This window comes from Hypomesus transpacificus, unplaced genomic scaffold (assembly GCF_021917145.1).
Source record: "Hypomesus transpacificus isolate Combined female unplaced genomic scaffold, fHypTra1 scaffold_129, whole genome shotgun sequence".
In the NCBI taxonomy this organism is placed as follows: Eukaryota; Metazoa; Chordata; class Actinopteri; order Osmeriformes; family Osmeridae; genus Hypomesus; species Hypomesus transpacificus.
The window spans coordinates 432,390-456,069 of NW_025813705.1; the positions used below are offsets into that span (position 1 = coordinate 432,390).

The 23,680-nt window shown below is 46.3% G+C and overlaps 1 protein-coding gene across 4 annotated transcripts; it reads right to left on the reverse strand.

Moving 5' to 3' along the window:
- Window positions 1-605: 605 nt before the first annotated feature.
- On the reverse strand, window positions 606-23,419 carry lrrk2 (leucine-rich repeat kinase 2). Of its 4 annotated transcripts, none has more exons than XM_047050809.1 (51): window positions 23,268-23,419; window positions 22,985-23,070; window positions 22,561-22,670; window positions 22,218-22,306; window positions 21,084-21,218; window positions 20,514-20,648; window positions 19,157-19,288; window positions 18,894-19,013; window positions 18,633-18,793; window positions 18,233-18,312; window positions 17,767-17,873; window positions 17,034-17,163; window positions 16,772-16,896; window positions 16,410-16,537; window positions 16,141-16,285; window positions 15,721-15,860; window positions 15,406-15,534; window positions 14,952-15,122; window positions 14,334-14,598; window positions 13,714-13,896; window positions 13,378-13,487; window positions 13,204-13,282; window positions 12,795-13,006; window positions 12,249-12,499; window positions 11,920-12,068; window positions 11,705-11,798; window positions 11,344-11,530; window positions 10,651-10,832; window positions 10,169-10,392; window positions 9,958-10,085; window positions 9,605-9,823; window positions 9,057-9,252; window positions 8,867-8,955; window positions 8,486-8,673; window positions 8,103-8,257; window positions 7,718-7,864; window positions 7,159-7,350; window positions 6,845-6,985; window positions 6,620-6,732; window positions 6,160-6,350; window positions 5,780-5,940; window positions 5,310-5,480; window positions 4,917-5,017; window positions 4,571-4,774; window positions 3,782-3,978; window positions 3,600-3,666; window positions 3,230-3,417; window positions 2,886-3,038; window positions 2,321-2,529; window positions 1,824-1,892; window positions 606-1,711 (listed from the first exon to the last, which is right to left on the reverse strand). In XM_047050809.1, exons 1-51 carry the CDS (start codon window positions 23,404-23,406, stop codon window positions 1,587-1,589), a joined length of 7,602 nt encoding a protein of 2,533 aa, XP_046906765.1. In that variant the 5' UTR covers window positions 23,407-23,419; the 3' UTR covers window positions 606-1,586. The 4 variants fall into 4 exon arrangements, with proteins under 4 accessions (XP_046906765.1, XP_046906764.1, XP_046906767.1 ...); XM_047050808.1 differs by having other exon boundaries at window positions 3,230-3,420; XM_047050810.1 differs by lacking the exons at window positions 606-1,711; window positions 1,824-1,892 and having other exon boundaries at window positions 2,439-2,529; window positions 3,230-3,457.
- Between the last annotated feature and the right edge of the window lie 261 nt (window positions 23,420-23,680).

A 23,680-nucleotide genomic window follows, 5' to 3' on the forward strand; every position in this document is an offset into this window, starting at 1 on the left:
GGTGGACTGGTTTTTCGATTCCCTCTGGAAAAGCGGTTCGTTATTATGTCAAATAAATGTAATTGCCTATAAATACGGAAGTACTGTCTTTTGTACATTTAAAGAACTGTACCATTGTATCTAGCACAGTACGGTATGGGTACATTCATACCGAGTTGGTAACGCAGCCCAAATCGTGTTCACAAAATAAATTGCTACATGGATGCCAGCTATAGAACACAAAACGATGCATAACAATCAAGTTATACTGACTACATGCATCTGATTATTGTGTCGTTGTTATAATCCGACCACACATACTACATAACGTAGCCTAGTAAATTAACACCAGCTAGCTAGTTGAATGACACTTTACCTGCGAACTAGTTTGGAAAAAACATCACCTCGTGAAATACAACAGTTCATGCTTTCATCTCAGCATCGTGCAATATAGAGGTGGTAGAACAAATACTAAAATAAGCTGTTTTCCCTCAGTCATTGGCACATTTGCTAACTTTCTTCAAAATGCAAAGGCAAAGTGTACATTTACCGTAATATTCTCATCTTATGTTTAAATAAACTATGTTGCCATAAACATTTAAAAAAAAACATAACCATACACCAGCTTACAATACATAAAATATAATTTATTGAGATGTATTTTTTAGACATAATGAAAACATTCAAGTTTTACATGCGACTGTGTGTCTCATTGACATCTTAGGTAAGGGGGAAGACACTGGTTAGAAGTGCCTTGGCTTGCTGGTAAACAAACACACATTACAATAAATAGTCAAATATGGCCTTTAGAGAAGTGATAGTTCTCTTCATTTGGCTAAGTGTCCAGTTTTTTTTATAGTAGTGGTATTTCACATGTAAACACAAATTTGGGAACAGGATATTTTCCTGAGTACATTAACCAGATCCATTATGACAACACAAGTTATAATTAACCATCATTATAATACAAATAATGTTATTTGTATCCCTTTTAAATTGAAAGCAGTCTTAAGCAGTTCCACTGAGTGGGGTAACAGCATATGGTAGAGTGTTCTACCCTTCTGGCCTAACAGAAAGCAAATAACAGCTTCTATCACAGCGGCTTCTAACGGTGTTAAATAACGTCCTTGACCGTTATTTAACATTTAATTGTTAGATTACATTTGTAGGTTGGTGGTAGCATTGAAAAGTATGGCTGTCAGAAAATGAGATAATCTTTCCCCTTCAAGGCACGAAGCAGAATGTTCCAACTGAATTTCTGTCCCTTTTTAATGTACATTCTACAGAAAAGGTAAAGAATGTTTTTAAAAAATCTATAGGAAACATTTACTGTTGTTTTATCACTGGTGGAGGGATCAGTATAACAATGATGTATGGGAGTCATTTGAGGTCATAAAAGGCCAGGTCCTAGTATCTAGTAGTGCCAGCTTTGAAAGATTTCTAGGCAACTGCCAATGTAGACTAAGCTGTGTTCTACACTAGGTTGTCCCATTTCTAAGTAAAGCAGTCCATAATGTTGAATGGTTGGAGTATCATTCTTAGGTGACAGAGCAAGCATACCCTCCAGGTGTGGTTCCGTACATCACACGTAGTTGTGTGTCTCTGAGTCAGTCGTGGAGCTGCTCTCTCAGCTTGGCTGCGATTTCCTCCCTCTTCTCACAGTGTTTCTTCAGATCCTTCACCTCCCGTGGAAGGGCACTGTTCCAGACCATCAGCACCGACTCGTCTCCTTCTGCGTTCACACAGGACACACACAGGACACACACACAGGCGCGTGCACAGGTACAATAAGTTGGCATTCAGTTTTATTTGGCGTCAAGATACTGAGGGCACATATTTCTTACCACTCTGACTCCTACCCTGGGAAAACCTTCGCCCCAAAACCAGGACCACATCGTCACGGTTCAGTGTCTCTGCAGGTGAAGAGAGCGCGCTTTGAAGGTTTCGAAAATGACATGACGCAAAACTTGGATCTGTTTCTCATCATTTACCTGAAGCTTTCATCCAAAGCGACATACAAATAGTTTGTATTGAACAAACAGCGTCAAGGAACAGAACGTATTTACCAGCCACATCGCAAAGAAACCACACCTCAGATTATGAAACCACGGATACAAAACTTACGAAGGAGGACGGCAGCCAGCGACAAGTGTGACACAAAGCACCCAAGTAAACATGCCTCCAGACGAGCAGGCAGGAAGTGGCAGACAGGAAATAACAATACACTGCACATCTACACGACCAAAGGCCATCCTTCTGATCCTCAGACATGTGAAAGGACAAGAATGACACACAGTCATCCCGGCACACAGACAGACAGGAAGTCATCCACACCACCAACCTATGAGTGTGCAGGCCATGCCGCGGACAGACTGGCAGTGTGGGCTCATGACTTGCAGCGCCTGGTGGTTAGACAGTTCCAACAGGAGCAAGTAACCCCCCCTGGTGGCAATCCACAGGCTGGCCCCAGGCTGCACCATGAGAGCCTTGACACAAGCCCAGGGAGGCATCTCAGGGTAGCCCTGCGAGGGCCTCCGACTGGAGCCGTGTCTGTACAGGGAGGGTATGGAGGTTTAGCATTAGCATGAAGACATGTCTGTACAGGGAGGGTATAGAGGATTAGCATTAGCACTGAGACATGTCTTTACAGGGAGGGTATGGAGGATTAGCATTAGCATGAAGACATGTCTGTACAGGGAGGGTATAGAGGATTAGCACTAGCATGGAGAACTCAGGAGGCTGGTTGTCAGTGGAGGATATTAAGAAAAAAGGATAGACCGATCTTTATGGATCCCCCAAGGGGAAATTGCACCGTTACAGCATGAGTGACAATGGTGTCCCATGAGATGATCATCAAAGCTCTCTGTAAACATGAGTGTGTATGTGGTCCCTGTGTGTTTGTGTACCTGATTAGCTGGAAACAGTCGATGCAGTCCACCATTCTCTCACTCTTCTTGTCCCAAACCTCCACGGTCTGGCCCCCGGCTTTGCTCAAGTACACGTGCTTCTCCACCACCACACGTGACACACACGCCTCGCTGCTCGCTGTCCTCTGCAAACTGGATTACACACACGTACACACACAGAACTCTTTACGCAGTTATTTGTTGTGTGCTGTTCATACACTTAGATCATCAACTTAGTCAGGGTGCACTGCATGATTTCCTAGTGACATAATAAGCACAGACAGGTTATCTGACACACACTCTTACAGATATGTTCTATGCTGGGAAGTATAGTATGCACTGACTGGTGGGTGAAGTTGGGCTTCGTGTTGATGGTCCTCCAGATGTCGTAGTCTACAGAGAGGGACAGGACTCTGGTCCCACAGCCTGCCCACACCGTGCCCCTGTCCAGGGAGTGAGCCGACTGACCCAGGCACACGAGGGGGGTGTTGACGTTCCCGATGTTGACGCTTTTGATCGGCCTCCCGTTCTCCTGCTGTGAGGGGCGGGGGGGGGGGAAAGAAGCACCTGAGCTTTAAAAGACAACATTGGGTGAAAGGAGAGGTAGATGGGTCAAATGTTTGTGTGTTTATCTTGATGTCAAGTTGCTGTTACAGCACACTCTCATCTATGTCCTGCCACACTTGGTTGACAACAGTAGAAAGGGTAGAGTACCTGGAGAGCAGACTCTTCATAAACCGTCAGAACTCCATCCGCGGTCCCGACTAGCAAGTAATTTCTGCTGGAAAGAAAAAAACAACAACATTCAATTGTTCAATAGAATTTAATCAATGTTAACCTGTTAATGAGCGCTTGTCGCACTTTGCCCATGTCCTCTGACTGTCTCTTTTTCTCACTTTAGCTGAGGATGAGAGTGGAAAAACAGCGAGGTCACAGCATCTGTGACACTCTGTAGGTGGTGGCATGATGATATGTCCTGGCTGTTGATGACCACCAGGGTTCCAGCCTGGGTGCCCGCCACCAGCCAATCGCAGGCCTTGCCGGGGACTTGGAGCGCCACCAGGCATAGGACGGGACTGCTGTCGATCTGAAGCTGGTGAGGTAAATGACGGAGCCAACAATGAAAACCAAACAAACTGTCCATTTACTTTTGCTACCATAATATGTATAAGTTATGTGTTATGTGGCTCAGGCTGTACAGAAGCTAACAGTTGGCACTTTAACCTTGTTTAGTTACGAAAAAACTGCTGGACTAGAGAGACAAAATAACTTAAATTGCGTAGGATAATAACAATTTGTATTGTTATATATATATATATATATATATACCTTGAAAAGTACATCTATATTTGTATTCCCATGTCCCAAATTTACCCCCCAAAATTAACCACCATAGAGTAACAAGTAAAACATTATAGCACAGGTTTCCCGGGATCATACTTTGTGCCACATATTTGGTGGTAGTGTACACATCAATGATATATTCCTGCATAATACTTCAAGATAAGGAAGTAGACTGAAGTCATGAAAACCCTCCCATTCTTAATTGGCACAGAGGTAAAGTCAGAGGTTAGGACACAGGTGCATTTGTCAGGATGTATTGAACGACAAAATCAGAATTGATTATGTGCTACTCTATTGTACTTTATTCTGATTAAATGTCACTGAAGTATAATGTAATAGACCTGGTCAGTGACAGAGTGGTTGTCCAGGTCCACCTCGGATATGCAGCCTATTCTCTGGGTGCTGCTGCCCCCAGCCACCCAGACCTTGACCTGGTCTCCACCGCTGGGAGTCCCCACGGTGAAACACTCCGCATTGGGCGCCTGGCTCACCACCAGCTCCCTCATCAAACACAGCATCTCCCCCGAGTTCAGCCTGTCAAACACCTGGTCAACACACAGACAGACACACACACACACACACAAGAGTCAACAACGTTCAAACACCTAACCTTTTTATTGACCATTTCCCTTGTAGTCAGTAGCACTAGGAGAATAATGTCCAACAAGGTGGTCGAGCCCCCTTTACCTGTGCAGAGGTAGGTCTGTTTTGGGGACTCTCTTTCATGCAGTCATTCATCAGGGTCTGGAAGCCGGGCCACGGACAGCAGCCGTAGTGTGTCACAGGGTCTACAGGAGACAGGATGTCTATGAACAGCCTTGTGCGTACTCCATCACCACCCCTTAGTTTGATTAGACCCAACTATCCTCTTTCAACTATCTAGGGCAGAACAAAACGGTTAGCGAGAATCAGTGACATCTAGTGACAGTCATGGAACTACATGCCATTGATAGTGAGAAATGTGCAGTCGTGGAATTGGTGAAAGGCAACTTCTGGAAGGTATAGGTTTGCACTGTGTCTAATACTACATCCACCAACATAAAGCGGACGTTTCCATTGGAGGCACACCAGAAGGCTAACCTGGTAACTTCCCCCGCACGGCAATCTCGTCAAACTCGCTGGGGAACTTCATGCCGTCCGAGATGCGTTCGCCGCACGTCAGCAGGTCGTAAATCAGCAGGCCGAAGGAGAAGACATCCGCCTGCTGATTGTAGATCACATTGCCCCGGGCGACTTCTGGAGCCCTGAAACCTGGATAGGAAAACCAAACAAACCTTTACCAAACGGTGAAGTTATGGTGATTAGACTACAACATGGTCTGTCGTCAGAGTATGGTCAAAAGAGTTCAAACACAGTCCAATGAGTTGCTGTTCTTCGCTCTGCAATAACAAGTTAATAGTAGGACCGCACTGATACATGAACTGATTGATAAACTGACTGATTGTTGATTAATTCATTGAAAGAGTTGTTGGTTGTCGTTTTTCCACTGGCTCCACTTTGGACAGTCAAGTCTCTCTTGGCACCTCTGAGAGAGGCACCTCTCTCCTCACCTGGGGTTCCTTCGGAGGTGCGCACCCCCATGCTGCAGCAGTACTGGGCGATGCCGTAGTCTGTGATCTTGGCGATGATCTCAGAGTCCGTCTTGAGGTTGAAGAGCAGGATGTTGTGGGGCTTCAGGTCGCGGTAGATGATCATAGAGGAGTGCAGGTATCTAGTCGGGCGGCAGGTAGCGTTAGGATTCGGACAAAGTGTGTGGACAAAACGCAGAGGACGACTATTGCTTGTGTGCTTTTGTCCTAGGCCTTTTCTCTCTTTTTTTTAAATCCAACTTGATCTTGTTTTTTATTTTATGAATCGGAATTGTGTGTTTTATTTATCCATACGCTACGTATTCATTTAAAACCGAGAGGACTGTCAAAAACACAGTTACCGTAGTCCGTCAGCCACTTGCAGGGCGATGCGGTGCTGTAACTTGCGGTTGAGACTGCCGTTTTCGTGCTCGAACAGGGAGTCCAGGGAGCCGCGAGGGGCCAGCTCCATCACCAGGGCTTGGGGGGCCGAGCCGGCTGCCAGAAGGGCCACCAGGCTGGGGTGGTGGAGGCGGCCGAGCACTGCCAACTCCTGGAGGTCGGGACGGGAGAGGACAGAGGGGAGGGAGACCAATCACATGTGCTCAGTGAAGTTAAAGAGTCAGTATGGGGGGGCTTGTCATGGTCATCAAACCTCACCTCTCAGTTAGAAAAACGGTATGGTAGAATGCACAAACCCATAAATCTGTGTTTTACTGCAATTGATGTATCTATAAGAAAATGTTGCCGTGACAGGATGCAGTTGAGAGGGAGCCATAACTTTTGGTGTGAGTCAAACTTGGATGTGGCCGTTTAACTTACCTGTCGTAGCAAGCGGTGGATGTAGATCTTAGACGCATGCTTGTTGAAAACCTTCACCGCAACTTCTTCGTTTTTGTAGACTCCCCGGTAGACAGTCCCAAAACTGCCATCCCCTACAGAAAAACTTCAGCAATTCAGCTCTGCTTAAACTCATATTTTCAGATCAGATGTTTTTAAAGCTGTTTTTATAAAAAATAAAATAAATGACACACTACTCTCACTGACCCAGTGGGTTCTCCTTGGAGAAGTCAAGTTCCTCATTGTGGAGCATGGTTTCTGCCGGCTGGTCGCTCAGGATGAGGTCTGGGGCGATCTGAGAGATGGGCAGCACGCAGTGAGGGTCGTCTGGGTTCACCAGCAGACAGTCTAACAGAAAACAAGTACAGGAATTCAACAACAACAACAAAAAATAAATACACGATTTAGTTGCATAATATACTTCAATTAGACTTTATTTTAATTAATTAATAATAAAAAAATATTATCGGTTGTACTTAAAAAAAGAGACTAAATTAAATGAAATGTAATAAAAAATTGACCGTTGTCCATGTGGTTGAACAGATCCTCCAGCAGTATCTTGCTCCATTCCTGGCCGTCCTCGTAGCTGTACAGGGCCCACTTCTTCAGCAGGGTCTCCCCACTGCCGTGCATGTCCGTGGCCAGCAGGCCGGGGAACCACTCCTCCAGCAGGGAGTCCATGTGGTCCGTCACCTGGCCCAGCAGCACGTGACCTGGAGCAACGGAGCACGCCGTTTCACATCCGCACGGGGATAAGTTGCTGTCTTTGCAGACTCACTGATCGATTGCGATCTCTGTCGTCTTTGGCTGAATAATCAACGACTGAATTCTGGATTTCTGTGTGGAAATTTGATTCTGTGCCATTCTTACAGTTTTGTGTTAGAGTCTGGGCGTAAGGCAGACCTTTGCAGTACGATTTAGGATGAAGATCATAATAGATTGATGTGAAAACTACTCCTACTCTTACCAAGTAATCTGTTTCATTCTCTGCAATGCAATAGTGAAAATTCATGTTTTTTTCACATGGAAAAGCCCAATTTCCGCCTGGTACATTAGCTCCACAGGGGTTTGGTACAATACCTTTGCGTGAGCAGGGCACTGTGATCTTGACGAAGCTGGCGGAGCTTCCCTCCAGAGAGCTGGCCTCCACCAGGCAGTAGGCCTCTGGAGACCAGCTCAGGTAGATGCCTCTCCTCCAGTAGATCCTGTTGGGCTTAAGAGCCCTCTCTGGGGGGGGGGGGGAGAAAAAAACTGAGGAACTACTACCTTGATAAAGGAGCACAGGCTAGCCAAGTTTATTTCAGGATTAACTTGGAGGGGGGTCAAACAGCACTTTTATTCAACCATCCATCCAGTCAATCCGTATGCCTTGAAAGAGCGTCAGACTTTCATCCATCCACCTGACCCAGCCCTATCCATGGCCAGCCTCTGCAGACTACCTTACATGAGACCCTGGGATACCTACCTCTGCCACGCAGCAAGTAAGGGGAGACCTCCAGTAGACGGTTGATCTGGCGTGACCAGTAGCCCATGGGGAAGTAGGGCATCTCATACAGGCGCACAATCACCTCCGAGTTCTCACAGTGGGGCAGCTCTATCACCGGCCTGGACTTTGGAAGGCTGTGTGTCAGGGAAAGTAGAGACGCGTGGCGTTAGGAGGGATAGGTGGCGGCCATGTTGGCTCAGATGACCCCCATGTTCCATTCTTTGTAGAGTCGCACCAAAATAAAAATTCTGGGCCAAAACCAAAATACAAAATTCTGGACGGACCGAAAAAAACTTACTAGTATTATCTGTTACGCAGCTTTGTATCTATCTATTTATCTGTTACAGTGGAGCTCCTCCTACCTGCTGGGTACTAGAAGCTGGTCGACCCCAAAGGGAAGGGCGATCTGGAACTTCTCCAGGAGTTTGAGGTACTGGGTCAGATAGTTCATGGGGAAACACTTGCTCTCAGACAAGCGCTTCTCCACCTGCGAGCGCTGAACAACTCCCTTTGGGTGCTCCCAGGACCCTGAGCCCTTCACGGTCAGTTTCTACAGAGACAGAGCCAGAGAGAGAGACACAGAGAGAGGGAGAGGGTGTGGGGGGAAACAAGATGGAAACAGCGAGTCTGAAGCCAGTGCCACCATATTCTAAACAAGCTGAAGAAAAAGGGAAAGAAAAGACGAACACCGCTTTCCTCTCTAAATAACAGCGGCCAAACGCAGCTGGATCGAACTCTTGTACCCGCGAGATGATGTCGCAAAGCCACTGCGGGTCGATGAAGTACAGTTCTCTCAGCTGGAGGGCAGGATCGTCAAAGTACAGGAGGACACCTTAAAGGCAGAGATCATTCACGTGAATACACAAGGTGCGAGCACACAGGCCTCACGTCCTATGTCCTGAGGCCCACAGAGAGACTAACGCACACACACACCGGCCTCGCTGAGGAAGTGGATGGCGTGTGGCAGCTCCGCCTCCTCCAGGGCGCTGTCCTGGATGAGCTGCAGCAGGGCCTGGTGCTGGAGGACGGGGAACTCCGGAGGGGCCCGGGCCCTCTCCTGTAACACTCTCCGCTCCAGCTCCACGTAGCTTTCTGGAACCAGCTGCCCCATCACTGGCTGGCCCTGCATCTGGGGGAGGGAGAGGGGGGTTACAAAGTGAGGGGAAATCATTGGAAATCCCCTCCTTTTGCTAGGCTCTATCTGGGCTGGGCTCTGGCTGGGACAATAAGAGACTTGAATGAAGCCATTTCAGTGTTGTCGTGGCGGTAACATTCGGGTGTCGCCAAGGGATGTGCCGAAAGGTGAACCGTCGCATAAGTGTGAGGTTGCGTGCACTCTGGAGAAGATTTCCTTCAAAGACCCTTCTGTGTTTGGATGCATTCATTCATTCATTGGATAAAAGCACCATGCTAAACGGACCCAGCGTGAGACGTCGTGTCTGTGCGAGACGGCTGTGTCCCAGACGGGCGCTGAAGGCTACCTTGAAGCCGGTCACCTCCCGAGCGATGGCCTTGCGCAGCTTGGCCACGGCGTCCAGGTCCTCCAGCACAGACACCATGTGGTGGTCCCTGACCATGTGGAAGCCGTGGTGCTGCAGCAGCTCCTCTCGGATCCGCTCCAGGCAGGCCTGCAGCTGGGCCTCCACGCTCTCGTCCACATGGGTGCCCACCAGGATGACGGGCGACAGCGGGGCCACCGCCTGGAGGGGAGTCGGGGATACGCACGGATGGAAGCAACGGTTATGTCATCGAACAACCCGCTTTCGATGACCCCAGCCCCGGATGTTAACGCTGTGGCGTTTCCCGACGGTGGTGCAGTTGGACCGGGTCTCACCTTGATGTTGAACAGCCAGGGTTTGAGCGATTCCACCTGGGCGGCGCCCTTGCTGACATCATACACCACCAGGTAGAGCGCCCTGGGGGTCAGGAAGTGGGGGTGGGAGCCGCTAAACTCCTCCCCGCCTGCGGTGAAAGAGATACGAGAAACGATTAGAACGAGGTGGAACGCGAGCCTTTCCGCGGCCGTTGAAGATGCCGGCGCTCACCGGTGAAGTCCCACACATTGAGGACCGTGTTCCTTCGGTCGCGGTCCCGGATGGTCCAGTCGCAGACGTCGATGCCTGCCGCGGTCCGCTGCGACGTTTGCTGGGAGCGCTTGAGCTTCATGAGCTGCCGGATGAGGGTGGTTTTGCCGCTCCCGGCATTCCCCACGACGATGAGTTTCATGCGGTGGTATGGCACGGCCTTCTTCAGGCGCTGCTGCAGGAACCTGGGGTGAGGCGCATGAATCGTCAGGGTTTAGGTGTAACTGTTTATCGGAAACGGATGGTTTCCGGTGAATTCACGTGTATTGAAAAGGCTTGGGCTGTCAAATCTTCACTCATCTCACCTCATTACTTTTTTTTTTACATGACTTTTTAAGCGTAAGTAACGATCAACGCCAATGCGATGCCACAAGAGGCAGGCCTAAAGATAACAATGCGGCCTCAACGGGTATTTCGTCCCCAGGGGTGTTTTTCAGGCTCACCGGACGATGTCCTTGGTCTTGTTGCCGATGTGTTTGAGGTCCAGATGGAGGCGCAGGCCCTCCAGGGGGAGGTCCCACAGACGGCCCAGCCGGCCCATCTCGTCAGGGAAGGAGCGCAGGCCCCCGTTGTGGCTCACGTCCAGTGAGGTCAGCTCCTCTAGCTGGCCCATCTGAGGGGGGATCTAAATGGAGTAGGGCAAACTTGTTGTTTGAGAGAACGGAAGGGTTCCACTGTGCTTACTGACGGAACCGCACTTCAGCGACTCTCTAGGTCTTAAAGGCAAGGTAGGTCGTGTTTTTGACGAGCACTTTTTGTCACGTGCTGAAATAAACTTCACACCCTGATAGCAATCAATGAATGAAATGACAGTCAAATGAAATAAAGACATTATCTGTGGCCGTCGCAGGACTGTGATAAACATGACCAATCATTGTGTTCAGACCGAATGTAATGATTGGACGGGCTACTTGCCTATCTACCTACCTACCGACCTGTGCTCTGTTTGAGCACTCATCGCTGTAGTCAGGCAGCGCGTCCATGTGTTTTGGGGGAGTGGCTTTTGGGTTGAATATTTTCAAACCCAAAATTGCGCGTTTTGCAATACATACATATCACGCTGTTTAACAGGTGCCTTTAACAGATCAGACGACACACGTTTCCAAAAGGGATCCTGTCGGGGTCTGTCTCTGTACCTCGGTAAGCTTGTTGTGACTCAGGTGGAGTTTCTCCAGTCTGGCCCACTTGTGCACAGGTCCACTGAGGTCCAAAGCTTCGATACGGTTCTGACTGAAAATCAGTTCACGCAGGTTTACCGAAGCCCAGGCACCGGGGCCGGGTAGGACCTGGATGTTGTTGGTCCTCATGTCCACCGAACGCAAACTAAGGGTTGACAGGTTTCGGGGTAGGGATGGATATTTCAATCAGAATCATGCACTGGCGATTCAAATCCAGTGCTTAGAATGAGTGCTTAGAATTCAAAACCCAATGAGTATACATATACTTGAAAATAGATTATTATTTGAGGCAGAAAGCTAGTTTGAATCACAAACTTACTTTGGAAGATTGAGCACATCATTTGGAATGTAGCTAAAGCTGTTATTGGATAGTTTCAGCGTTGCTATTTTTGAGGGGAGGAGTGACAAGGAATCTGCGAAAAATAATGAAAAAGAGCAGAACTATCATTTCAGAACTCTCAGCTGAGTCTTGGGTGTTGAGTCAGCTGGTGACACATTTACACTGGCAGCGACTCAGAGCATGCCTCAACTTACTGAGTTTGTTATTGGAGGCGTTGAAGCTCTCTATCTTGGGGCAGCCAGACAGGAAGTTGGAGGAGATGCTCTCCACGCTGTTCTTGCTCACGTCAATAATTTTCATCTCAGGCAGACACAGAGGAGTACTTAGCTCACTCATTCTGTTCCTGAATAAACAAAAATGTGAAACAGATTCCCAGATAAGATTGGTATTTAATCTAAACTGGCTCAAACTCGACTTGGAAACATTTGACACATAAGTGTCTGACATGTTCTTGGATGTGCAATGTCTCAAGATATAAGTTCTACATTGCATGTTGAAAAGTGAACCCAATTTCCCAGCATACCCTTCCAGAAACAGCTCTTCCAGTCGCACCATGGCTCTGCCCAGCTGTTGAGGGAAGGTGGTGATTTGGTTGAAGGACAAGTTGAGCTGCCGTAGGGATGGGCAGGTCAGTGCGGGGTCAAGGGTCAGAAGAGGACCCACAGAGTTGCGGGACACGTTGAGCGTGCTCAGTGAGGGCAAGGCGAGAAGTTCGACTGGCAAGGACTGGAGCTGGTTGCCTTGGAGATCCAGACGGGTCAAACTCATCAAGCTCTGTCAAATTGATAGACCACAAAAAAAAACAGGAATCTCCATGAGGCGGCTGTGTAAACTTACTGAGGTGGTTTGGGTAACCTACATGTTTACTGGTATAGAACGCTACCTCGCATGACACCTGTCCTTGTTTAGAGAGCTTAGAGAGCTAATGACTAGCGTTTAGATCAGTGTGCCAATGTGGTTTCCGACCACAGTTGAGCTTTCATCCCAGAGAAAAGTTGCCAAAACGATGTCGGTGAAAGACACAAATATTATTGTTTTTTGCCGAGGCTTGGTCAAACTGAGAGGTTACCTCACACAGCGTGGAGGGGAACTCTGAAAGGTTGTTCTGGCTCAGGTCCAGGCGAGACAGGTGCTCCAGCTGCTGTTGGACAAAACCCCTGTCCATCAGGCAGGACACAGACTCCAGCTCGTTCCCTGATAGGTCCAGCAGCCGGATCCTCTCTCTTTCCCCAATCGGGGAGGCGGAACTATCCCCTGACCCCAACACTGGGGAGTAGACTCCTGCAGTAAAACTTGAAGTCAGGCTGGATCATAGAGATACTATATCTATAGAACAGTAGATTTGTATTTCTATTCTTGATGGTGAGTCTTAGCATATACACTGTATATGTATTGGATTTCATGAAACTTCAAACTAGCTGTAAACTAATCAGGTTTTCCTGACTACATTCGATATTTGGAAGGAGAGGGGGACATACTTTTATGGTTGGAGCCAGTTCTGCCATATCTCCTGTGAGATATGGCAGCCTTGTCAGGCTCAGCCTCAGACAGGCCAGCCTGACAACACAGAGAGGGACAACAAGATTGAGAGAGCGGGAGAAAGAGATTTTTTAGAGACACTATGTCGAATGTAAGATGAGCGGTCTCCATACCTCTGCACTGGCATGTCTGCGACGGCTCTGTTTCTTCTTGAAAGATCCTGCTCTCCACTCTTCTGATGAGTCGTTGGGTGACTTAAGGGCTAGAGACAGGGAATCACTTCCTGTGTACATAAAATATGAGCTAAAAATTATAATAATTACTAACTGCTTCAGAAAGAGTGTCAAACCATAGAACTAGCTGACCTTTTGTACAACATCAATAAATCAAATGTTTTTAACCCTTGGCGACAATGTGTTCTGAGCTGATCATTCGCACCAGTAAGCAAATACACGTAGCACATCCATTTGTTTACTTGCGACATCAGCTGCATGTCTGCTCGGCCTCACCATCGCTTTCCACGTCATCGTAGAACACCAAGCTGTCTTCCAGGGAGACAAAGCTGGAGTCATCGCTCTCGTCCGACATGTAGCCAGAGGTCAGACAGGGGTCAGCTAGTGACCTAAGAGGACCAGGGGTGGTTCTGATTCTTTGGAAGGAGCACACGTACTGGCCCAGACGTGCACCTTTACCTGTGAAAACAGAACAGGAAATGGAAGACTAATAAAAAAACTCATTCTGGACCAGATAGCTATAAATCTAAGAATCTAAGATAAAAATATGGAAAATGTCAACTAGCTACAAAACTTGGGTTCCCTGTTCCCTGTGTGAGAGAGTTGTAAAGTCCTCACCATTATTGTTTCCACACAAAAAAAGTATAGGGTTAGCCTATAACCTATGGGAGTTTAGCTGTGGACCATAAAAGCAAGCAAAGTCTGAACCAACTGCGTATAAAAAAGAATCTGCATTGCTGGCACATCCTTGAGGCTAATCATTGAGGAAAACCTTCTGAACGACAAGCCTGTACCCAAAGCACACCGCGTCCCTCCCGAGTGTACACCTCGTGCTCCACCCAACTCGGAACCATACGCATAACTCCTTACACTAGAACACTCCTCCATCCACTCACTGTTGTGGTCGCGCAGGCTCCGTGCTCTCCCCCGGTCCACCAGCAGGGGGCCGAGCCAGGCAGCGTCCAGGCGTCCGAGCCTGAAGCCGCCCAGACAGAGGGCTCCGTTGTGGCGGTCCAGCCCCAGGCAGCCCAGCAGGAGGATGATGGCCGGCCCGTCTCCGTGCCGCATGCTGGCGGCCAGCGCGCTCCGAAGGTGCTGCTCGTGGATGCCACGGCTCAGCAGTAGCTCAACCAGGGCCAGGGGCCCGCCCTTCTCACACACCTGAGGGCACACACACGGGGATTAAACGAACAAACCTGACCTGCATTTTTATCGACATATGTGACTATGCCACTGTGATGAGATAGTAATAATAATGAGATGAACAATGAGTATGATATCCTCCTACCACGGCTAGTTTGTGGATAGCCAAGCTTCGCATGCATGTAACAACTACCCTTGACTAAACTCTCTATCTCTCACACTTCAAAACAAAGTTGGTCTATGCACATGTATATGACACATATGTTTAGCAAGTTCTCCAGGACAACACGGTGTCACAAACCTTTAACAATCAAATCACAACACCTCATCCTAACCTCCCCACACAGCCGACCGTAGTGAGCGGTCCTGACCTGGTATATGAGGGACTCGGTCTTGGGCTTCCTGTTGACGTCCGCCCCCAGCTGGATGAGACACTCAGCCATGACCTCATCCCCGTCCTCGCATGCCTTCTCCAGCATGCTGTACCTCAGGTCGGCCTCGGACGCCATCTTGGACAGGGCCAGGCACGCCGCCTTGCGCAGCTGGAGGACGGAGGGTGGCGCGGGAGAAGCATGGGAAGAGAGGACGTTTGGTCGCGGATACGTGGGTGTGGGAGTGAGAACGCAAGTTGAACGAGAGAGGAAGGAGCGTGTCTACTGGCGACTCGGGGGCGTTGTGACAAAATCCCTCGCGGTTGTGCGCCGCACACCAATGTCCCCCACTTGGACGATAAAGTATCTAGTTATCGTTAAGGAACGCATCCTTCTTTCTGTATGGGAAACTCACACACGCACACAAGCCTAGACACATCCACAGCAGTCCTACCGGGTTGCTGTACAGGTCAGAAGGGCCATCTCTGAGCTGCTGGAAGACCTGCCGATCAAAGTCCTCCTTCTGCAGGTCCCCCGCCGCCCCTGAACAGGCCTCTAGCATGCGCAGAGCCACCTGAAAACCCTGTGGGCCAACCGAAAACACACCAAGAGTTTGACACTCACAGCAGAACCACCAATCAACCAGCCAACAATCCAAGGTCAATTTTGGGCCACAGAAGCACGGAGAAGAGCACACAGAGCAAACACAGAGTTTTTCGTCGGAACATGATCTGAACCGTAGTATCGGTGAACATTGATGGATTGTCACCTTTAACAGCATCTCGGGGTATTCCTTGTACTCTATGAGGGAGGTGACGAGGACGGAGGCCAGGACAGGGACGATCATTCTGGATAGCTTCTTCTTGGACACCAGGTAGCAGAGTAGATTCAAACCCCAGTAGTGTATTTCTGGACACGGGACACAGCACAATCGATCACATTCTAGGACTGCATTACCTCTTTTTACTGGGATGTGTGAGGACTGTTCTCTCACGAAGTAATACTGACAACAACAAAAAAGTATTTGATTTATTATTCAATGTCTGGTTCTAAACCTACAGAACCATTGTTCTTTTCCAGTGCCCCACATGATATAGGCCCCACTGCATGTGCAGATTTACACCAAGCTACCCAAAAAGAACACAACTCAGTTTTAATGAAATCATGTTTCAAAGGACAGCAGTTTTACCTTGTTCCTGAGGGAACATCTGTAGTGTGTGCAGCACCGTGTCTATGGCCCCCTGCTGGCAGAGCAGGTCCACTGCACCGGAGCAATCAGCAAGGGCAGACAAAACCCTCAGACCATTCTCCTGGACAGCTAAGCAGCTGATGAACTATGATAAAAACACAGATATGTAAACACATATCTGACACTTTTCTTACGAAACAAACAGTGTTTCGTTCATAAGATAAGGGATGGGAAGGACCCAAAAGGATGAGGGAAATGTAGTCTTTTACCCTGTTGAGTGCCTCCAGGTAGATGGTGTGAGCCCCTTCCACCACACACTGGTTCTTCAGCACCCTCAGAGACACATCAACAGTGTCTGGATCTTCCACCGAGACACCATGCTCCCTCAGGCGCCGGTCTGCTCCCACACACACACACACGCAACACACACAAGCAGCCACACACAGGATCACACATACAAGTATACACACATCACACACACACACAGAGAATAAACACATATTGTCATATTCACAGAAGGCAACTTGTCACTGAACGAGCACAAGCATCACATAAGTCTTAAGGCTTGGACTGTCTTCACACCACTGCTCATGTTAAGAAAAGCAGGAACGTGTGAAGGCCGTTCAAGTACCTGGGCTGAGGAAGACTAGGCTGGCTCGCAAGGCCTCCACTTGGACCTCAGGATGGAAGTTATGGACCTTCATGGCCGCCAGGATCTGATTCATGGCCATGTTCATCTCATCCAGACTGGCAGTCCTACAGACAGGGGAGGATGGAGGGTGGGGGGCTGGAGTTGGTTTGCTTTACACAGGACAGGATAATGCTGTCTTTTTGACGTCTAATTCTCTTGAGGGAGACTGTGTATGTGTGTGAGTGTGTGTGCCAGTACCTACCTTCCCCTGAACAGCAGCTGCAGTAGCTGACAGCCGCTGGCGGAAACTTCTGAAGAATTCAAGTGTCTCTTCATCATCTCCACCACGTTGACATGGAGGCCATTGGACAACAGCAGAGACTGCATTTTAGCTGACACACAAAATCAAGAAGATACACCATCAATAACTCCATCATTAGGATTCCTCCATCAGGAGGTAGCCTATTGTAATTGTTAGTATTCTTTATTATTATTCTAGTAATCTATTCCGCCCAATAACTCAAGTTTTCCTTGGTAAAAAAGTGTTGAGATTTGGCATTTGATACAACATGCCACAACTAATCCCCACACCAAGAATGGCTCACATTAGACCTTAGGTAGGCCACAGGCCACAGGCCACGCCCAAATGTTAAATCTTCAAAGTGATGGTATTTCCACCTCCATCTACAATTCTTCTGAATTGTTAGCCTTCTGGACACTGGCCATTCATTCCATTCCATTCGTTCCTTTGTCAGCAGTTAAGTCTCACCCTCTAACGTGTCAATTTTACAATATTTTAGAATTTTAAGGAATCCATCATTGCTGCTTGCAACTATATTGATTTGTTTTTGTATCTTTCCATGAGTTTCATATCTCTACATCACACAAAACTTGACTGAATAAAAGAATAATATTTTATAGTGTAGCTACAAGTTTCTCACGGGTCTGGTCAACGAACAAAACTTGAACTTGAACAGAGAGTACTTGTGACTCACGGTTAAATGTGATGAGCGTGCCCAAGGCACAGGCGGCAGCCTGGAAGACCCTGGCAGAGGAGGAGTGGAGCAGCATGGCAGCCATAACCTGTCTGTGGACAGGCGCCCTGAGGAGAACACAAATACAATCACTTACACTTTGTTATCGGGGATGCTAATGCTACATACCACCGCTGACGATTTCATGGAGAATCAATGCCACAGTGAAAGAGTTTAAAGGATGACAACTCAACTCGTCAATGACAGCTATGAGGGATGCTATACTATTGCTACAGTCCATAGTTTATGAATATATGAATACATTATATAGAGCACCCATGCTAATGTGAATGACAATATAATGTGGATACCAATGCTTAAGTCAATATTAATATCAAAAGATAGGCTTTTTAGGCTAAGCTGCAATTTATTTTCTCTTTTTATCTTGAGATACTAGCACAAAATAGCACAATACTGGATTTATTACCTATTTTCCTGGTCCACTATGGAATAATCGAGTCCACTCCCATGTAGTAACAGATTGTGAATGGCCCAACATGCAGCTTCCTGGAAGGGAAATGAATAGATGAATAATTGTTTTTTGAGAAGAATGTTGATTAAGGTCACACATGCTCAAGATGCTCTCAATACTACAGTTGATTGGGACATCAACATTGGCCGGGTTTCCCAGATTCGTTAAGAAGCTCTTAACGCTAAGAGCGTCTTAAGAACGTTGTAAGGGCGCTCTCGAACGCTCTTGGAACGTTCTTAAGAAGATCTTAGCGTTAAGAGCTTCTTAACGAATCTGGGAAACCCGGCCATTGACAATGTGGCTTTCAAAGCGATGAGAACTTACAACACTGTAAAGACAGATCTCTAGGTCTCACCTGGACGGTGGAATCTGCTGCGTGGAGCTCCAGGGCTGTGCAGCAAGCCTTCATCCAGCACAGGTCCATGCCGTCCACCTCCACCTGCCCTCCAACCCGCTCCTCCTCTCCCTCATCCAGACCCTGCTGGACCACCACCTTACTCTCCATGATCGTCCCAGCTGGGAGGAGATATGGGAAGTACAGTAGTTGACAGAATTTGAGTGTGTTCATCTTTTTGTATAGTGTGTGTGTGTCTCGTGTGTGCACGTGTTAACTCACTGAGTTCGGCCAGACAGGAGAGGGCAGCGGCCTGCAGGGTAGTGTTCTCTGGGTAGGTCACACTGGCCCTCACCAGGACTCTATGCACACCGTTCAGCACCAGGATATTGTAGTAACACACTAAACCGAAACAAGCTTGTGTCACCTGCAGCTCCAATGTCAGGGAAATGCACTTCAATGTCAACACATAGCTACTGAAAACTGGTCCTTATCTTCTACGAGTAAGTGTTTGTGGCTTGAACAAAGAAAGTGATTGCGCTGACCTGCGGTGAACTTCCTGATTAATTGGCAACCAACTTCCTGCAGAGGCTCCAGCGCCGGGTGAGAGTCCATGGCTCCCGCCACAACACTGTAACAACGTGCTCCCCCGGACATGAGGATCTCCACGTTGCTGGCTGCACAAACAGTCAGATTTGTAAATACCTTCCTTTGGGGGATTTCCGATCCTCATGCTCATAGTAGAATCTAATCTTAATCTGATTTGCACTGAGAAAGGCCTATTGAGCGAGTGTTTTTGTTATCACTAAATGGATGGGGGGGGGGGGGGGGGGGGGGGGGGGCGTAATATGTTATTGCTTACAGGATTCTCAATAAACCACAGTTATAAATAGATCTTTATAGAGCATTAAGTGGATATCAAGTTGATGCCAAATCGTAATAGAATTTTGTATAGTATGTATGTATAATATGTAATAGCATACACTAAAAAAGAATATGCATGAAAAGAACATGGTGTCAACAACAAATACATAGTGTTAAAATGTAATGCATAATTAAAGGAGAATTCATTCATAATACATGCGTCATAGAATCAGAACACTGTTCCAATGTTCCAACGTTCTGTAACATTCTGTGCTTTCACAGTACAGACTTTGCTAAAAATGTACAACTCTAAACATTGTTTACCAGGATGAAAGTGGTATTATATAATTCCTATTAAGTAAGTTCCCAACTTTTCCCAAGTATTTAAACATGCCATGTTATTTCACTGTTTCAGTAACTAAGCAACAGTACGGTCTGGGGCACCCAGAGCACTTATCTGACTAGCAACCAGTAGTAATTACATTTCTACTCCTGAAACTAAACAACATATTTCATCATCACTTGTTTTATTTCCTGTACGACATCACTTTGGTTCAGTGACTATGGAAGACCACAGCATCCTCCAATCAGCACTGTCTCTTGGACCCTCACCTGTGTAGTGTTAGCTTGTTAACTCCAGTGTATCTAAGCCCTCACATTTTTGTTAGTTGTTGATATATATCTATATGTAAGTTTAGAGAAATTTACTAGAGGATCTGACAGGTCTGAAGGTCATACACCTGTTGGTTTTAAACCAAAGGCATCTCTTTTAATTATGACAGTCTGACTATCAGTAAGAACATAGTACATAGTGTTCTTTTTGTTGTTTGCTAGAGTATGAATTGACTTTTGATATGTAAAACTATTTTTAACATGAGCAAATATGTTTCTTTCAATTTTTATTAAGCAAATAAGATTGAATACATAATAATCTATAAAATTACCCTATGGGCACTGTTCTGACCACCACTCCTAATAGCAGAATCTAGAACATGTGTTAGAGTGTTAGTATTGCAGTCTCTAAGGACTTGGGCCTACCGGGTCCTGCCAGAGGGAGCAGAACCTTCATGGCCTGTAGAAGCAGGTCTTCACTGGCCTGGGAACTCAGGAGTGCTGCTAGAACCACATTGTGGTCCTCGTTCTCCACAAACTCCACCAGGTGGTCATCGCTCACTGATAACACAGACAAATGCAGGACAGACATGAAAATGTTTTAAGTAGGTCATAGAAATACAGAACAAGTGATTGAGCAGACGTATGGTAATTAGTATTAGGAATCTCATTATTTAGTCATAAGTAGTGATGTGGTTTGAAGCATACGCATAATTTACATAAAGGTAGACAAAAAAAAACAGTAATTAGGAATATTCATTATGAAGAGAGAAATGAAGCAAAGCGTTTGATTAAAGAAGAAACTAAAACTAAATATAATTGTTAAGTTACATTTAATTAAACTTAAGGATTTTCGGTTTACCTCCTGTCACCCCAAGTCACCCCAAACCTGTAAGGGATCGTGAACTACCCCATTAACAATGTGTTTGTCACTGTCAACATTGTTTATCCATGTAGGATTTTGCTACAGAGCATGTGCATGACAAGAAATCTGACCTTGTTCCAACAACAGCTGCAGAGCACGGAAGCCTTGAAGTTGAACTTCTTCGCTGGAGGAAAACGCCTTCATAGCACCCACAATCAGGTCAAAGACATCCTCCTCAGCATCTAGAACCAGCAGCTTGATGATGTCTGCATGGACACAAAAACACAAACCAAAATAAAAGCACTCAAACCTTGTTCACCTCAAAGTACATGGCTTCACCCACCTTCCATTTAGATACGAGGAAACACATGTTTTTCCCACTAGGGCTTACATTAAGCCTTACAACTATTCAGACAAACCCTAAATCCAATACTACGACAACTGCCTCAACAGAAGTTGTCTAGTTGTCCTGTAAACAATATATAATTGTTACCCAAACAAAACTGAAGCAGCATCTTTCATTGATTCCCTTTGCATTACAGTTTACAAAATGTCTCTCATGCACTGTTGACAAAGAGAGGGTCATATGAAGATACAGAAAGACGATAAGGTAAGGAAAGCAGAGAGAGTTTCTCTGTAACTCGCACAAACGCCATGAGAACTCTAACGTGTGCACATTTTTGCCTCTGCGTTCCCATAATTGTGCTCAACTGATACTGTATCTCCACTGATTAACAAGAAGGTTGCTGTACCATGTGACTGGTAACCTAATTAAATCCACTGCATTCTAAGGACTCTCTAGCAAACATGGCATGATGTCATGTCTTTACATCAACCTGAATTTTTTTGTTTTAAAGCAGAAATTGCAACAGATTCAGGAGCTATGTCAGCTGTAAGAAATTGTTACAAAAATGTTTACTCTACTGTATGGCACACAGTATTACCACAGAAATTGGTCAGGTATTGGCTCCAGTACAGTATTGTGCTTTATGGTTTTATGATGAATATCCAGTCAGTTACTAAACAAATAAAAACCCAGATTTCATGATAACGCTGTTTCCTTACTATAAGTGCATTCTCTTCTCCTCAGAGATAGTGACGTAGCAATGTTCTACTCTCTAAGTGTTGTTAAAGGTCATGTAGTTCACTTGTTGTCTGTCATGACCCAGTTATGCAAAGTCATGGTTTAGAACACCATAATATGGTAGATATTAACTTGTAACGACTTGCTGGTTGAAGCGCTTCTGGTTTTATGTATCAGTGACCTGATTGGAGGAGGAGAGCCAGTGTTCTGAGCCCCACCATCATCGTCCGACAGTCACTGCTGTGTTGGGAAAGCACCTTCAGGATCTGCCTGAAAAACAGGTTAACATGTGCATGGGTGCAAGTAAATAAGTACACAAGCACACACATGCGCTTGTATGTACGCACACACCTCAACACAATTGACGACCAACAACATTTTCAAATGCAGGGAACTTAATACATTTTCACTTTTGCAAGTCAGAAGGTGACCATTAACCCAGCAATCAGACATAAACTTCCACCAAGCTCAGTCAGTATGGACATGAATCTGTGTTTGCCCAAATACACCCCAAGCCAACTTACTGGTGCACACCCAATACCTCCCAGTCTTTCCCTGCTTCCAGAGGCTTGGTCAGCTGGTCTAAGGTGCTAGGACATATTTCCATTAGCCGACACAGCAAAGACCATCCTGCCTGAAATGAAAAGGTAACTTTAAAACACCACAAACACTTTTCAGATACAGCATTCTGTGAAGTTGATCAAATATGTAGTACTAATACAGTGGTAGATACACCGCTGACATAATTTGGGCAGTGTGCATAATTTGGGCAAAGTGTTAATAACCAATTTGCTTAACTGGTGTATCTGCTTTAGTTGGAATGAAAGTTAAAATCAAAGTGTATCTTTACACTACACTACCTGCAGTGTGAGCAGAGATCATTAAACATTATTGGTGGAGAGTACTGAAGTTAGTGTTTAACTGTGAGGTGTTCGAAATATGGTTTACCTGCTGCACTCTTCTGCTGTTACTGTAAAATGACAGTACAACCATAAGAGGCCCCTGAACCGCTTTGTCTTCAAACAGTTCAGCTGCTAAAAAACGGTATGCAAAGAGAAGACAAGGGTTTTTCCAAAATATAACTAAAAATAGACATTTCGAGTTTATTTTTAATTTACCGTAATAATGACTGGAGTTGGAAAGATGAAAATAACAGCTGTGAGACAAAACAGTTCTTGCAACTCAATATTGATGCAGGCTCCTATTCTAGTGAACTTGGGCTATATCTTACCACATCCATCTGTATGGGCCAGGAAGAGAAGGTCTTCGATGATTTGAACCAGCGTACTTAACTGCTTTCCTTCTTCAAGATTTTTCAATCTCACTAACAGTTTCTTTAGAGTCTCCTCCAGTTCTTCCTTGTCCTTCATTGTCTTGATGTGTTATCGCAAGAAAGTATTGATAAGCATTTAGTTATAATCCACCACGATCGAGGGTGGGTAGAGTGAAACAATCGAGTTGCTCCATTTCATCTGATGAATACATGTAAACATTGAGAGCATTCACTTTCATTCGTCAGTCCATTTAATATTGTGCGACTTGAAAAACACGACGCTCGACGGCTGTCAGACATGCCAAGTTATTATGGATTCCAGTTTCGAAGCCCCGCGTTGTCTGGTTGTTTGGTTTGGAGTGGGCTGGAAA